The sequence below is a fragment of the Aquila chrysaetos genome, chromosome Z (assembly GCF_900496995.4).
Source record: "Aquila chrysaetos chrysaetos chromosome Z, bAquChr1.4, whole genome shotgun sequence".
NCBI classification, from domain to species: domain Eukaryota; kingdom Metazoa; phylum Chordata; class Aves; order Accipitriformes; family Accipitridae; genus Aquila; species Aquila chrysaetos.
Window position 1 is genome coordinate 42,601,696 of NC_044030.1, and position 15,915 is coordinate 42,617,610.

A 15,915-nucleotide genomic window follows, 5' to 3' on the forward strand; every position below is an offset into this window, starting at 1 on the left:
GTTTTCTTGGAAATACTACCAATTATAATACATAAAGTATGCTAACACAAAGAATACTAGATTTTTGCAGAGTGGCTACTTAAGTACCATTTATTCTTCTTTAGTTATTGAGTTAAAATGGAAATTTCCATCCCTGCAGTTCAAAACAGTTGTTCCCTAAGTCATGAATAAATTATGGTGAATTTATTGCACAGATAGCTGTGAGCTAATTGGAAGTATCAGCTCTCCAAACATTATTTGGTAACTGTGGAGGTGGTTGAGAAACAAAGTAATGTGGAAATGGTTTGCATTGGAATAAAATGAAAATAAACTCATGAGAAGCCTGCCTACTTTAAAATAGTTTTTTGATGGCTCGCTCTAACATGCTGAACACGGAAGACCTGTTTGCTGTGGGGGAAGACGACACTCCCCGATACGTCAGTGTTCTGGCTGGCTGCAAACAGCAGTTTCAGAGGAAGTAGGTACAGTTGGGAAACTGAAGGTTTCTGGTGACTTCCTTCATTTCACCATTGTCTCTTGGAAGAGAGAATGAATAGCTGAAAATCATTCTAAGACAACTGAATTTTTATATGCTGCCGTGATAGCCATTAGCGTTACCTTTCTCATTGTGAGCAGACACTTAGAAAGGTGTAATGATGTGTTTTAGCATTTGCATAGCGAAAGTAGTGTACAGTGAGTAACGGAGAGTTGTGAATCTAGCACTTCCTCATAATTAAAGAATGCTTAAACCTTTTGGGAATAGGGGGGACTGCAAGAAGTGTCCCTGCAGTGAGGGAATTTTCTTTGAGAAGATGTTTTCTTGTTAAGGGAGTTCTTTTTCAAACGTGAACCCCTGAAGTCCTGTGTTCCTCACTGTTGGGGCAGTTGCTTCCTTTATAGCTACTCATAGCTTTCCTAACCAGAGAAGGAGGAAATCCACAAAGCTCTCTGGTTAGCTGAGTCACGCTGTACGCTTTGGCAACAGTTGAGATGACAGCAAGCTTGTTTGTTCGTGCTTCCTTTCTGCAAACAAGGTGGTGGTGTGAGGGGCGTTCTGAGCTGTGGCATTTGAACGTGGGATGGAGAAAGGGTTTCCTGCCTACGGAGACATGCAGTGTATGGGATCAAGTAAGCCTGGTAAACTGTACCTCAGGACGCTTAAAGAAAGTCTGAATCCATCCCAGTATAATAATTATCGGTTGTCTTCAGAACTCATGCGATTTGGGTTAAATAGTGAAAGACAGAGGTGGCAAACCTAGTGGTTGTGTCTGTGGGAGTCAGGGAGCAGAAACCGAGTAGCTGTCGATCCGCCATCTTCTCTTTTTTTTTGCACGGAAGGGTCCTGGAAGAACTGACCAAATGGGTGAGGCTGCGAACAGCCAAAAGTGGTTTGAGTTGTCCTTGAAAATACATCTGATTTTTCATGTGTGAGAGTCACAGATCCCATGAGCACAAAAGTGGCATTAAAATACCACATACATGTTTAAAGCTTTACTAAAATAACTACTGCATGTGATTGCTGTCAGGAAGCTAAGGCAAGTGCTCTGGAGTAGAGCACTGACAGGATACCAGAGCAGTGGTAGTTGATTGCTGTCAGAAGGAAACAGTGCACAGTTTGTTTTTGGATGTGGTCTGTCTTTCTGTTTCTGGTTACAGTTAATGACTGAAAATATTTTGAGTTTTGACTAATGATCTGAAAGAGAAGAAAGAGTTCTTGTTAAAATTGCAGACAACTTCAAGCTGAAAAGATCTGCAACAATATTGGAGGACCAAATGATTTCAAAATACTCTTGTCAAATGCAGAAAATGGTTAAGAATATTGATGGAAATATGTGCAAGGTACTGTGCTTAGGTATACCACTGGAACGGATAAAGGACAGTCACATTTGTAGTGAGGAGAGCCAGAAATAGTAAGATTATAGTGCAGGGAGAAAAACTTTCAAATGAAGGGATACAAAGCGTTAGAACAAGGTTGCCTTTGGTTATTGAAAAACCATTTTTGCAGGCCGTTAAGGACTGGTTGGGCATATGTCTGTCACAAAAAGCAGCTGTGGTGTTCATCCAGCTCTGAAGAGAATTGTGCATCACTTGTCTTTTTCTTGGGCTTTATGTTTTGGTTGGTTGTTTTGGTTGGTTGGTTGTTTTGGTCCTTTTCATTACTATTATTATTATGTTTTATTATTATTATTGCTAGTATTACATTTTATTTTACTTTAGTTACTAAATCGTTCTTATCTCAACCCATGAGTTTTACTTTTTTTTTTCCAATTCTCCCCATCCCACTGGCAGGGCAGAGTGAGTGAGCATCTGCGTGGTGCCTAGTTGCTGGCTGGGCTTAAGCCCAGACAAACCACTATGTATACTAGTGTAGAATATTAATAAACAAGAGTACAATTCTTGTTTTAAGAAGAAAACTCAGTCATAGCTAAAAGGAAATCAGGACTTTAATTTATATTTCAGTGTAGACTCTGGGCTGGTGTTATTTTCAAGAACACTTTATTGGATATGCTGAAGACGTGAAGTTTATTTGGCTATATTTCTGTTGGAAGACTTCTTGCAAGATGAATAGCCTAAAACCATTCTGAAGATACCTCTTTAACCGCTACAATGAGCACTCACTGCCCTTGATAGAAACTCTGGCCCCAGGAGGAGATTATACCTCTAAATCTTGGCACTTAAATTGTTATGTCACCCAGCAGTGAGAATGAATTACCCTTCCTAAACCTTTTAAAACTTTTAGTAATTATGGAGAAATTAAGTTAGGTGCTAACTTTCTGTACCTGGTATATTACTTCCATGTGCCAGTGTTGCTTGAATTTTGCAGGCTGCAGCAGTCAAAAATCAGGTTTGCGCTGAAAGTTTAATGCCTGTAAGTGAGTTTTGTCTTTACAAAAACTTGTATTTTCTTTGTTTGTTCCTAAGGATCATCTTTGCTTTCTTGGCTTGTTTCCAGTTTTCAAACTACATTCATTTCATTGTGAGACCAATGATACACCACAATGGAAATTAAATACATGTGTACGTACACACACACACACACACACTGAAGCAGCAGTTCTGTTACACGTTGATTTATATGTGGGTTGGCTGGACTCTTACTTGTTTTGATTGTGGAGCTGGTGAAGATAACATCCTTTGGAAGTTTGTCAGTTTGTACAGCAGACCAACAGAGCTTGTGGATTTAATTAAAATCTTGGGTTTATTTTGGAGTATTTCCAGTTCAGTGGATAAATGGAGAAGTAGAAGTAAACAAAACAAAGCTTATGCAAGTAGTAACGGCTTTATACTATTCAACCTGGGTTTGGATGATGAGAAAGGATTGGAGGGATTATGCTTTACTTATCCAAGGAAAGTAATATTTCAGCAACCAAGACAGATATATTTTAGATCAAAAAATAGTTTTAAGTCAAAGCCTAGCAAATAACTGGGAAGGTGATATACTTACTTAACAATATAAAATTATTTTGATTTAAGCTCTATAATTAGTATAACCATTTCTTACTACTGATCTTAACAGCTTGTAAGTATCATCTGTAACCTGAAATTGTTTTTTGGTTATGCTTCTCATTTAGATGTCAGTATGGAAAAATGAAAGTAGTAGAAGCAGTTTCCTCAGCAGTTTTTATATCAATTTGCTTTCACGACAGTACAACCATTGCTGTCAGCTGCATTTTTTTCCTTGATTTTAACATTTTTGTCCACATCTAAACAAATTATTTTAGTAGAGTTAACTGTGTGAAACCTTTTCACAGATGTAAAATACAAATCAAGGAGTAATAATTCTTTATTGTTAGAAACAAAGCTGACAGTGTTTATAAAGCCTAATGTTATATACTTTAGTGTTATTGTAGATAGTCAGAACAGTATGTGTGTAAAATGAATTACTGTTGATTATTGTGGGACTCTAATGTTACAAAATTGAAAAGTCAAGGTAGTTAATCCTTGGAAATCATAATTTCCTGTAGTTGATTACATGACTATAATTCAAATGTTAACCATTTGTCTAAAAATTACTTTCATGTGGGAATGTGAATCTCAAAACTATTCTGAGTAGTTGTTATCATCTAAAACTGGAAAACAAATAAAATAATTTCTAGACTGACTATTTTGAATACTATAAATATTTAAATTTATTATTTCTCTGTAATTTACCTATCTATATGAATGCCTGGTTTGAAATTGTTTCTTATATTAAAATACATTTTCAAGGCAATTTTATGATGTCAGGCCAAGATACCCTTGTGTTCAAAATGAATCCAAACTCTGATGATAGCTTTGGACACCTTCCAAAATTTTTCTTTAAAATTGTGTTCTTTTTCTTCAGCTGGTGGGTTCTGGCTTGCTCACTTCATGAATGATAATCTTTTCTTTCACCTCCAAAACACCAGCTCTCTAAGACAAACAGTCTTTGGGACTGTTTGTAGCCAGTTTTTCCTTGAATGGCAGGTTTGATACAGTATCCTGGCACTTAACATAAACTATACTAAATATAAGTTAATTGACATAGATAAACAACATTTGTACCTATATCTGGAGTTTATTTGCTGCAACCAATTTCCCTGTTCACAGTTGCTCTCGGAGATGCTGTTATATATAATTAGTCTGCTGCAACGCAGGCTTTGCAAAATCTGTAAATTTGCCAGAATTAAGGAGAATTAAGACTGTTTTTCTGTTAAGATAAAATATGAAGGTGAATTAGCCACTCCCGTTACTCTGACATGGGATTTCTGTTGTTAGTATTTTTTTTTTCTCTGATCTAGATGGGAAAAGTGAATGTAAAAAAATCTTTCTTGTAGTGTTTCTACCAGTTCTCGGACTATGTCGCTGCTGTCACAGCTGGAGAAGATCAATTTGGACTCTGTGTTAGGAGAAGCAGACAATGCCAGATACGTTACCTCAAAGATCCTTCATCTGGTTCAGAGTCAAGGTAAATATCTAAGTTGTGTGGTTTTAGTAGTTCTCCTTTAGAGCCTTCCTCCTTGTATTTCTTCCTTGCTGGACTTTTCATTGTTTCTTTTTGGTGAACTTGATTATCTATCTGTTTTTGTCCCTGATTGCTGAAAGCACCTGTTTAAGGCCATGTTTAATGCTATCTGGTATAGTATTGGTTACACTGAGTGCGTTTTGTATTGTCATACGGCTATAATTTAAGTAATAATTCACAATATATGTATGTATGTGTGTGTGCATATATATGAGAAGTAGAAGTATCTGGAGGAGAGCTTTCTTACAGATTTTTTTCTTTACAGTTTCTTTTCTAGGGCATGACAAGGTTGTTGAACAAGTAAAAGCAAAAATGAGTGTTAAAATCACTTAAGTCTTTTACTTAGTTTTATATACATATATGCAGTTTTAAATAGGTTTTATTATTAGCAGTGTAGATTTTCTGATCAATCTGTATATGATCACATTTTTTTTTCCGCAAGCTAGTACATTAAAAGTGGTCTTTTTCTCACTGGCAGAAAAAACCAGGAAGGAGATGACTTCTAAGGGCTCCACTGGAATAGAAGTTATCCTGTCAACGCTAGAGGTAAAACCTTTTAATCTGTGTGGTTATGGGTACATAGCAAGTTTTCATTTTATCTCTGGGCTTTGTATTATTAAATATGTTGTTATCCTAGCTAGTCTCCAAAACTTGTGTAGGACTGTAATGATTAGATACAGTCTTTAAGTATCATAACCTACATAAGAATTTCTCCCCCTTATTTTTAAATATTCAAGAAATTATTTGGCAACTATGAGTTCTAATTAATATGCCATACTACAAACTAGATTTTAATTGGTTTTGTGGTTAATTCAGGCTGCATAGTGGGACGGTTAGCTGGGTCATTACATCTTAAGTTCTGTTTGATTTAGTGGTGGCAATTTCTCTGAGCTTTAACTATCTAAACCACTGTATCAGACTTCCACATTAAGCAAAGAAATCTTTCTGGTTTTTATTGCAGAATACGAAAGATCCTCAAACTATTCTAAATATATTGAATATTCTTATTGAGGTAGTCTCCGTTGGTAAGTTTTCATTAAGGAACAATTTGTGATTTCTATTCCTGTATTCTTCTGCAGACTTTTGGGGTGGTTTTTGTTTGTTTGTTTTCTTGGTTGGTTTTTTTTTTGTTTCTGACATTTGCTAAAGCTGATATATATGCAGAATAAAAAAAACCATAAGGACTGAAGTAACCTTTCAAATAATCATATGCAAATAATTTATGTTGCTGCAAGTCTTAATTCCAGCATGTTCTTGAATAGTGCAGTCACACATGAAGAAAATATTGCTCTTCTAAAGACCTTCTTTATGATAACTGTAGCTTGGATACTTAATTGTTCTTGGGCTTCAGAGATATCAGTTAAGTTTTAATTTCTAGGTGGTGGTCGGAGAGCCAGCGTCTTAGTCACTAAAGGAGGGACACAGATCTTATTGCAGCTGCTTTTGACTGCCAGCAAAGACACTCCACCAAATGAAGAATTAATGGTGCTTCTTCATACTCTTCTTGCAAAAATTGGTCCAAAAGGTGATAATGATATACTTAAGTAATATGGCTTAATACTTTACAGTTTCATGACTGAAACTTAAGAAGAATTTTCTTACTATTATTGTATAAGCATCCATGTACTCAGAACTGGTAGAGAACAAAAGGAGGAGTAAAACAGACGGGAGGATAGAATGGTGAAATATAGATAATGCAGAGCTGACATCAGTAGAAGGAATTCACAGTTCATTTATTTTTTTATAATAATTTCAAAATTACTTTGGTTGATCTTGTATTTCTTTGATGTCAGACAAAAAGATTGGCATGAAAGCAAGAATTAATGGTGCCCTCAACATATCATTGAATTTAGTGAAGCAGAATTTGCAGAACCACAGGCTAATACTGCCATGTCTTCAAGTATTAAGAGTTTACTCAACCAACTGTAAGTATTGCAGATTATTTTCTTTCCCATGTGATATTTTATTTAGATAACAATTAAAATACTGGATCTACATGCTTGTTTAATGTTAGATGTTTAAAGTAATTATTTTTATCAGACAATTTGCTTTTTATATTGTCAAATCGCTTAAATTCTAATAAAAACTGTGAAGCATATTTGTACTTCTGTGTATCTTTGGTTTTTGTTCAGTGTGTGTGATTATATATACATAATTATATATATAGTTGGGAGGGGTTTAACCAGTGCTATTGGATGTGTGGAATTTTAAGTCATCTGGTTTGCATAAGTGCTGATGCTTTAAGATCTAAACCAGAAATGCTAACACTGTGCTTGCAAAAGCACTTCAAATTAAATAATTATTCTCTTTATTATACATGCTCATGGTTTTTTTGCTTTTTATTATTTTATTTAATTCCTGATTGCTAATTTAAAACTTGGTTCACACAGGACATATTTTATTTCTTTATTTAACTTTCCCTTATTCCTTGTGTTGAAGTGCCCTACTATTGGACTAACATTCTTTCACAAGAGCCTAATTAATTGTTTGGGCAGGCAGTAGGAAGTTGATGAAAATAGTGTGGTTCTTCCTGTGTCTCTACTGTTGGTTAGAAGGTCTTAAGTTTTTCCTTTGAGCTCAAAATGGCCATTAAACCTCTTAAAGAAGTGCGAGAAAGTGAAAACATAACCGCATTCCTCCAAGAGAATTGATCTGATGATCTATGAGATCATGTTTTCAGGACATTCACGTGAGCACCTATAATTCATGAAGTCCCAATATTTTTAAAATGTGGAAGCTTTATTTCTGTTGAGCTGTCTGATAATGAGATAAAATGTTTCTAAATGGAAGAGTTTAATACAGATAGTTACATAGCTTAGCTGAAAACTTGCTTTGTCGTGAAAATGGGAAATTAAACTGAGTCTTTAATTAGGATTCTGCTTAGATCAATTGTATCCTTCTGTATTTCCCACTCCTTATTAACAGATAAACTAGTAGTTTATTACATGTAAATGGGAAGTACTGCTTAAAGTTTGTATACAGTTACTACCAGCATAGAATCCTAACTTTTCTTAGATTCTACTGGTGTAATGTTGCTGCTAATAATGATGAAATTGCAACTTCGGTTCGAGTACTAAATTCTACACTAATAACAGCATTTGTTATGTTGAAGTCAATTCTTAGTTGCTCTCTTCCTACTTTGTTAGGAGTGCATATTGCTAAACTCAGTTGGGAATTGAATTTCTGTGCCTCTTTCAGCAGTTTGTATTTTCAGTGGGCGTTGGGCTTCAGCCATATATACATCCAGTGTGCATTTCTTGAATGTAGGTCTTGGCATAATTTCTTTTAATTTTCTCCCTTTCAAATAGATCATAATTTTTTTTTTCTGAGAACATACATGCATGATGTGTAGCTCAGGAAAGCTTATACCAACTGGCATTTCTAAATCTTACAGTGAATGCTTGGCTTTTAAATTGTGGTGGACATACCTATCTTTCCCGATACTGAAGGATAATAGCAGGTCATAGGACTTGTTAGACTTAAGAATTTTAGAAACCCTGCTGTTTTGATAAACTGTGAGACTTTTTTGGAAGAAAAGTCTTTTTATGGTATATCTTAATAACAAAGAAAGCAGAAGCATGCATTGGAAGTAGTACATAATTTTATTTGTAAATTAATAATTAATTTTTTTCTTCTTTTCCAAGTTTTATCAGGATTCGATTATCACACTAATTATGTACAGAGTACTGTCTGCTTGTCATTGTATGTCTTAAAGCACAAACATGTTTAACATTTTTTGTATTTCAAAATTAACTTGCAAGGATTTTAGTTTGAGTATATTGATATATTTTTCTTTTGCTTTTCTTATTACATTATCTTAAAATGGATTGTTTTTAACTCTTCCAGCTGTAAATGCCGTGTCCTTGGGAAAGAATGGAGTAGTAGAATTGATGTTTAAGATCATTGGCCCTTTTAGTAAAAAGAACACTAGCCTTATGAAGTAAGTAAGGTCTCTTTAATATAGTATATGGAAAAACCTTAGATAAGTTTTGAAATTTACTTGTAAATGAAAAATTGTATTAGGGAAATCAAATGTAACTCATATTTGAAAGGAGGTGGGAAGGAGAACCGCAAATCTGACAGTTTAATTTTACCCAGTAGAGTAAAACAAAATATTTGGATGTCTAGTTACAATACTGGTAAAAGAATATAAATGTTATTTTTTGTCTCTGATATTCCTGTGTGGAAACTGTACAGGGGTTATCCCCAAATCAGGACAAACAGATCAAGACAATCCCATCACTTTTCAATTTTTTGAATTGGCTCCCACATCTCCTTCATGGTTTTAGAGTCACTATGTATTTTGTTTTGTAATAGAATTTTCTTTCTGTTTTACTTCAAAGCAATTACAGACTCTCAGAGCAAAAACATAAAACACAGTAGTAAGCACCAGCTATGTCTGTCTAGTGGGCTATTCTGTGTTTAAAAAAAATAAATTACTGCGTACCTTAAAGTGGTGACTTTAGATTCCCCACCCAGTGTATTTTTCTCTTTTTTTCTTTAAGTGAATTTAGGGTAAAAATAGATAAGTGGATCTAACTGGAGACAGCCCTTTCTTTATATACTACCACCTTTTTGAAGTATTTACCTGTGGAAAACTGAATTTTTCACCTGGTTAGCAAAATAGTAATCTCATGTTGTTCATCTTCTAACTTCAGTACAAAAAAATAGTGTTATGTTGTCTAAGTTTGTGGTCAGTGGAGTATCTTTTAAAAAAATGCTCTGCCCCTTTTAAGCCCCAGCTATAATTAGACATATGAACTTGCTATTCCGTGATGGGAGTAATCATGATAGCCTTGTTTATGGTCTAAGATCAGATGCATGGAGTCTATCTTTACAAAGAGGGTAAAAATAAGTATATACGTTTTCTAGTTGTACATCTTGAGTTAACTGAGACAAGATCTTCTTGTACAAGAAAAATCTTACACTGACGATCTTGTATTGTAGTACAGATTGATGAGCATTACTCTTCAATATATTCATACACTGCCAGTTTTGAGCTACAGTTTTCTAAAATAGTGTCCTTTGCTTTGTAGAAGTACTTGTTCTGCTGCTAACATAAAAACCTGAGTTTCAGAAGTATCTAATTTACTGAGTATGGTTCATAAACATTACGTTGTCATTTATGGTGTCTTTTTGCAAAGGCTGAAAGTTTGAATAGCCGTTGCATTGCTATTTTTAAATTTCACCATCAGACTTCAGATATAGCAGATATGCGTGATATTCTAGTAAAATGAAATATTTAAAAGCAAAGTCTGTGATACAGTGCAACCAGGAAGACATGAGGATAGAAGCTAAATAAATCTGCTAGCAGTAAATATTTTGTATAGCTTTACAGTGTTGTAGATTAAGCTTGCTGGTTGGTTGCTGTTTTGACTTTTCTTGTTATGTTGACAGGGTTGCTTTAGACACACTTGCTGCATTGCTAAAATCAAGTAAGTGTTTGACTACAAAAATCTGTTTGTCTAGTTGAGATATATATATGTGTGTATATATACACAGAGTAAAACTAATATTAAGTCTGTGGCCAATGCAAAATCAAGGCTAGGAAATTTAGAAGTAAGGCTACAGTTGTATCTGTAGTCCCTGGTGCTTCAGTATTTGTATGGTATATATGTATATGTTTACTAATTAGTTACTGTTTCTTCAGTTACACAGCAGAAAGGCTGTGCTGCTTCTGCACACCTGGTCTGGATCCAAGGTGGAGAAATAGCCTTTTACAGTCATTCATCTCAGGCCTTCAGTAACAGATATCTGTAACTTAGCTCCTGTGCATCTTATTTATACATACATCTGAAAATATCTGTTGGATGGCAGGGGAAAATACAGGGTTTCTTCAGGTACCTTCCTGACCAATTAGGTCTTGGGTCCTCATGACAAGTCTGTCAGTGATGCTCATGAAGTGGAACCAAGGGTAACGAAACAATGGTCTGTTCCCAGGCGTTGGCTGTCTTAGCCGGCAGAGGTGGATCCTGACAAATGTCATCTGTGCAGATTTTGTATCAGGATTATAACTGACAAGGAATTAAAAACTCATTCTCTCTAAACAGTTGTATAAAAGCTACAGCATTCCTGGTAGTTTTAGTGGAGTTGGATAAGAACTGAGATGTGATTAGATTTGCAGAAAACCATTTCAGGCAAATGACAGGAAACTTCTGTACCGATTATTACAGGGTGCTGAGACTTCTCATGGTTGATCTGTGATACCTTGGTCTTACAGATTTGTGTATTTACTAATTTTGGAATTTCTCCTTAGGATCTTTAGGGAAAAAAATATTTCTGAATTATTGTCAGTATTCTGTTCTGTAAATTGGCAGTTAAACTTTAATGTTGAGGAAAGAAATTAAATGTTGAAAAGGTGTGTCTTTAAAATAGGAGGTCTTGTGCATTTATTTTGGGATGTCTTATTCAGTCCTGAGGGCTTTGGACATTGTAACTTTCTACACTTTGTACATGTAAATCTTTTCATAAGAACACTAATCTCTGGTGTGTAGAGTCCAGTTGTTATACTGATTGTCCAGTATTTGGGTAGAGGTATTTTGCGTTTATCAAATTTGAGTGATAGCTGCTGCAAAACTCTATGGATTACAGGCAGTAAGAAGTTTGTTTCAAATCTTCTATCTATCTACACAGTGTGTGTGGATAGAGATAGATATGCTTTATATAACCTTTTTTTTTTTAATTTGCTATCTGACAGTATCTTACAATTACCTTTAAGTGTAATGCACACTTCTTCTGGTAAATGGTGAAAATTACATGCAATGTTATTCTGATGAATGAAGTGTAGACTACTGGCCTGAGTTATTCAGTCATTTCTGTTCGGGTTGATGTAAAACTCTGCTAAGCGTGGCTAAAATACTGCTTTAAATGAAACGATTCAGTTACTTGGGTAAAAAATACTTTTAACACTGATTTGACAATAATATTGAAGTCATTGGGCAATTTGTAATTTTCTTTCCTAACTTTTTTTACAAAGAAACAAATGCCAGGAGAGCAGTAGATCGAGGATATGTGCAGGTGCTTTTAACAATTTATGTTGATTGGCACCGTCACGATAGTCGACACAGATACATGCTGATACGTAAAGGAGTTTTACAGTGCATTAAAAGTGTTACAAACATCAAATTGGGAAGAAAAGCATTCATTGATGCCAATGGGATGAAAATTCTTTACAACACTTCACAAGTAAGTTTATCTATGTTGGGTTTTTTGTTGTTGTTTTTAACTCTTCAGCTTTAAAAACACATCCTGACCTCAAATTTGTCATAGTTCTTTTATGATATTCATGGTCATTACTGATTAGGGGGGTAAGGATTATTTTCTGCAGTTGACTGAAGTGAAATGAAATAGTACAGAATTAAATTCATATTTGCTGTTATTTGGCTGTGACTATCCCTGGGAGGGGCTGTTGAACTTAATTTTAAAAAAGAGGGAGGGGGGAGAAGCTCATAATTTTGAAGTTTGGCTTTTTAAAAAAGCTGAACTTAAGTTGGTAGAGATTCTTCTGGCCTTCAAAGGAGACATTAGTAAAATTTATTGTAAACAAAATACTTTGATATTAGTGAATTCTAGAACTCTGTAAAACAAATATAGCTTGACTATTAGTTTGAGATACTTTTTTTTTTTTCTTGTCTTCATTATTTTCCCGTTAATAGGAGTGCCTTGCAGTAAGAACTCTTGATCCTCTTGTCAACACATCCAGCCTAATAATGAGAAAATGTTTTCCTAAAAATCGTCTTCCTTTACCAACTATTAAAAGTGCTTTCCATTTCCAACTCCCCGTTATTCCTGCCAGTGGTCCTGTGGCTCAGCTGTACAACTTGCCTCCTGATGGTATGGTAATTTTGTAATACTTTGTCTTTAAGCATGTCTTGCTTTATGTAAGGTGGAATCAATTGCAGTTATTTGTGTTCTCCACTAAAACTTGGACTCTGAGACTCTTCTCAGCTAGCAAAGGGTCTGTGGCTATTAGTGCAGAGCACCAATTTCTAATGTTAAGTTTTAACTGATGATAATCTTGTCCACACGTGGTTATGTTTCTGAGATAAAAAATAAAACAGGAACTAAAATGTGATGTTCATCAAACTCTGAAGTGTAAAGCATAGGCTGTACATATTAATCTACAAACCTAAATGGGCTCTTTTTTTAACTCCCTTATCATACACATTCTCCTATGTGAAATGGAGTGTACATCGTGTTTTACGGGAGTGTATATTGCTTGATTTACTTCTGTTACTCTGATAAACTGGATGTAGTGAATTTAGATTAATGTGCCATTTGAAGCATTATTTTTTAAATTATTGTGGTTATTCCTTCATTTGCACGATGAGAAAAGTAGAGCTGCTTTCTTGGACTGTTGCAGTCTCTTAGGCAATGCTTGTCTGCAAAGCATTTGTATGGTGCTTTGTAGGAAATAGATTCGTCCCATTGTGAACACCTTTCATTATTGTTTTGGATGATTAATATTTAATGCATTCTTAGATATGGTGAAACAGCTTGATACCTGGGTAAGCAACTAATGAAGTTGCTGTCAGAAAGTTATTCTAAAATGAAGAGGCAAAGTCAGACTTCTTAATATCTTCTTATTCACAATGCTCTTGAAACAAAATGGGATCATAGTCTGAAAGAAGGCAGCTATCTGACTGGGGTTCATATGGGTCAGAATAAAACTGCTGGAGGTTAGAGTTTCTTTGTTTTGTCTTCAACGTAGAAAATAGATTTAGAAGTGTGTTTCAAAATCCACAGAAATTAAACATCTACTTAATATAGTATGTCGAAGTAGACTACTGACAGTTTTTTTTAAAAGGTTTGTTATCTGTACAAAAAAGAAGTGAAAAACCTAGGGAAATAGGATACATAGGATTTTCTTTTCAAGGAAAAAATTCTATATTAAAAGATGTGTAGAATATTGGGGTGGGTACACCTCTGAGTTTATTAAAAATATAATCTTGTATAGTCAGCATTGTAAAAGCAATACATGTAATCATTCTGAATACACTAGAAAATCAGTCTAATTTGTAAACCTCTGAGTGAGAATTTTACTGACAATCAGCAAATTTCCTGCATGGAAAACACTCTTTCAGAAAACATAACAAAAAACCCCAGCATCAAACTTTGTGAGATTTCTAGAAAAAGATCAAATTTGCCACTAATAAGCTAACTCAATTCTCATTAGTCAATTAGTTTGCTTCCCGTTGTTTTTCTTTGTTTCAAAAGGAGGAGGTCATAGATCCTTCAATGTACTGGGTTTCTAACTCAAGTAGAAATTAGTCATTAGTGACCAACTAGTTCCCCATCTCTAAAAAATAACATCTTGCTGTACATTTTGGGGGTAAAATTTAGTTCCCAACCTGTTCATGCTAAGCAGTTGCAGTGACTACTCTCCTTGAGTATTATCCTTACTGGTTGAATCTCTAGTGATATGTTTGACTTTTTTATTTTTTTTTTCTTTAATTGTTAGGCCCCATTTAAGCAAGGCAAAAATGGCAAAGAGGGTACTTTGTCCCACTGTTCCCTGATATGGGTCAATACTAGGTGACATGACTAAAAGCTTCTGAGACCTTAATTTTTTTTTTTTGATGTGGTCATTATTACTTACTTTGGGAAAAGGTTTCAGAGTGATCTCATCTTGTGCTGACCTCAAGCCATGCTGAGATGTTCTTGGCCCATCCACATTGTAAAGTATTTCTATGGCCATCTGCTGTCTTGCTGGGTTTTTTGGGGGAGGTAGGGGGGTGGTGTGGTTTTTTGTTTTGTTTTGCTTTGTTTAAACCAGAGATCTTTGTTTGGACTTAAAACTGGATAGAAATGTGATAAATTGAGTCTGCATTATTGTTAAACAATTACTTTGTTTTGTAAATCTGGTAATAGTAATTAGTGTTTACTAGTTGGTTTTCACATTTTTTCAACTGGTAAGTAATAAAGAAAATAAACCCAGAATACAGAAATTTTTTTGAGCATATGTATTGGATTAAATGTATAATCTGCCTTACAAAACTCTTTTGTACCGTAGTGGATGATGTAGTAGATGAAAGTGATGATAACGATGATGCTGAAACAGAATTAGAAATTGAAACCGAAAATGATGATGACAGGGACCAACATTTTAAGGTTGGTATGAGACAAAATTAACAGGCAAAAATCAGGCATAACAGGTTTTTATTTTTTTACAGTTGTTTATTTTTTTTTTAAGTTGCTTGAATCATGTATACAGCCAAATGTTTTAAGTATTAAAAGGACTTTGAGGAGGTTTTCAGGGCAGTTTCTAGAATTAAAAAAACTCCTGAAACTTAAGGAGGGTGTGTGGTGCTTGAAAATATCAACCTTTGTTGTTCAGATTGCTTCCAGATTTTTGTCAAAACCTGTTTGCTTCACACTTGATGTGTCTGGAGTACAGTGGAACCAAACTGCAAACTCTTTTAGCACTGTTCTGCTCCCAACTTGTATTTCTCTCAGCTCGCTCTTCCCACCTGAGCTGCTTAGTGTGTAGGAGCTGCTCTAACTTTTCCTGTCATTCTGGACTGGGATTGAATAGGTTGGTGTTTCAGTAAGGTAACTTTGAAGTTCAGCCAACTGTAGAGGTAGAGATCAGACCTCTCACAGTTGTATCACTTCAGGAAGGTCTTGTTCTGCTCTCCAGCTGTCAGCCATGACGTGAAAGGACATTTGGCCAGAACTGCCTTATTTTATATTTTTATGTTACATATGTTCAGGAGTTAATCAATTGTCTGTCCACAGACTGCAATGGCAAATTTTATTCGAGGCTCTCATTAGCCCCAGTGAAGGGAGTATCTTCCATAGAAGCAGTTACTCCTTTGTCACTGCAGTCAGATGAAATCTCCACATTCCAGGTTGCAATAGCTGGATTATGCACAGATCTCATGTAAAGTGTAGTCTGATGTCTGTGCGTAATATATTTGAATGAAAGCAAGAAAATTGAGATGTTTGTAATA

The 15,915-nt window shown here is 35.0% G+C and overlaps 1 protein-coding gene across 11 annotated transcripts in view; it reads left to right on the top strand.

Annotated features, from left to right (window-relative positions):
• AGTPBP1 (ATP/GTP binding carboxypeptidase 1) overlaps positions 1–15,915 on the top strand; it is a 77,518-nt gene that overhangs the window by 12,916 nt on the left and 48,687 nt on the right. For all 11 annotated transcript variants that reach the window (XR_005931602.1, XR_003921957.2, XR_003921958.2 and 8 more), the window contains exons 4-13: positions 4,776–4,906; positions 5,442–5,509; positions 5,925–5,988; positions 6,342–6,488; positions 6,757–6,888; positions 8,810–8,903; positions 10,361–10,398; positions 11,940–12,148; positions 12,619–12,796; positions 14,976–15,073. Coding sequence is in view for 8 of the 11 variants with exons in the window: in XM_030004577.2 (XP_029860437.1) it covers positions 4,776–4,906; positions 5,442–5,509; positions 5,925–5,988; positions 6,342–6,488; positions 6,757–6,888; positions 8,810–8,903; positions 10,361–10,398; positions 11,940–12,148; positions 12,619–12,796; positions 14,976–15,073 (1,159 nt within the window). In the remaining 3 variants the exon portion in view is untranslated. The remainder of the gene's footprint in view (positions 1–4,775; positions 4,907–5,441; positions 5,510–5,924; positions 5,989–6,341; positions 6,489–6,756; positions 6,889–8,809; positions 8,904–10,360; positions 10,399–11,939; positions 12,149–12,618; positions 12,797–14,975; positions 15,074–15,915) is intronic.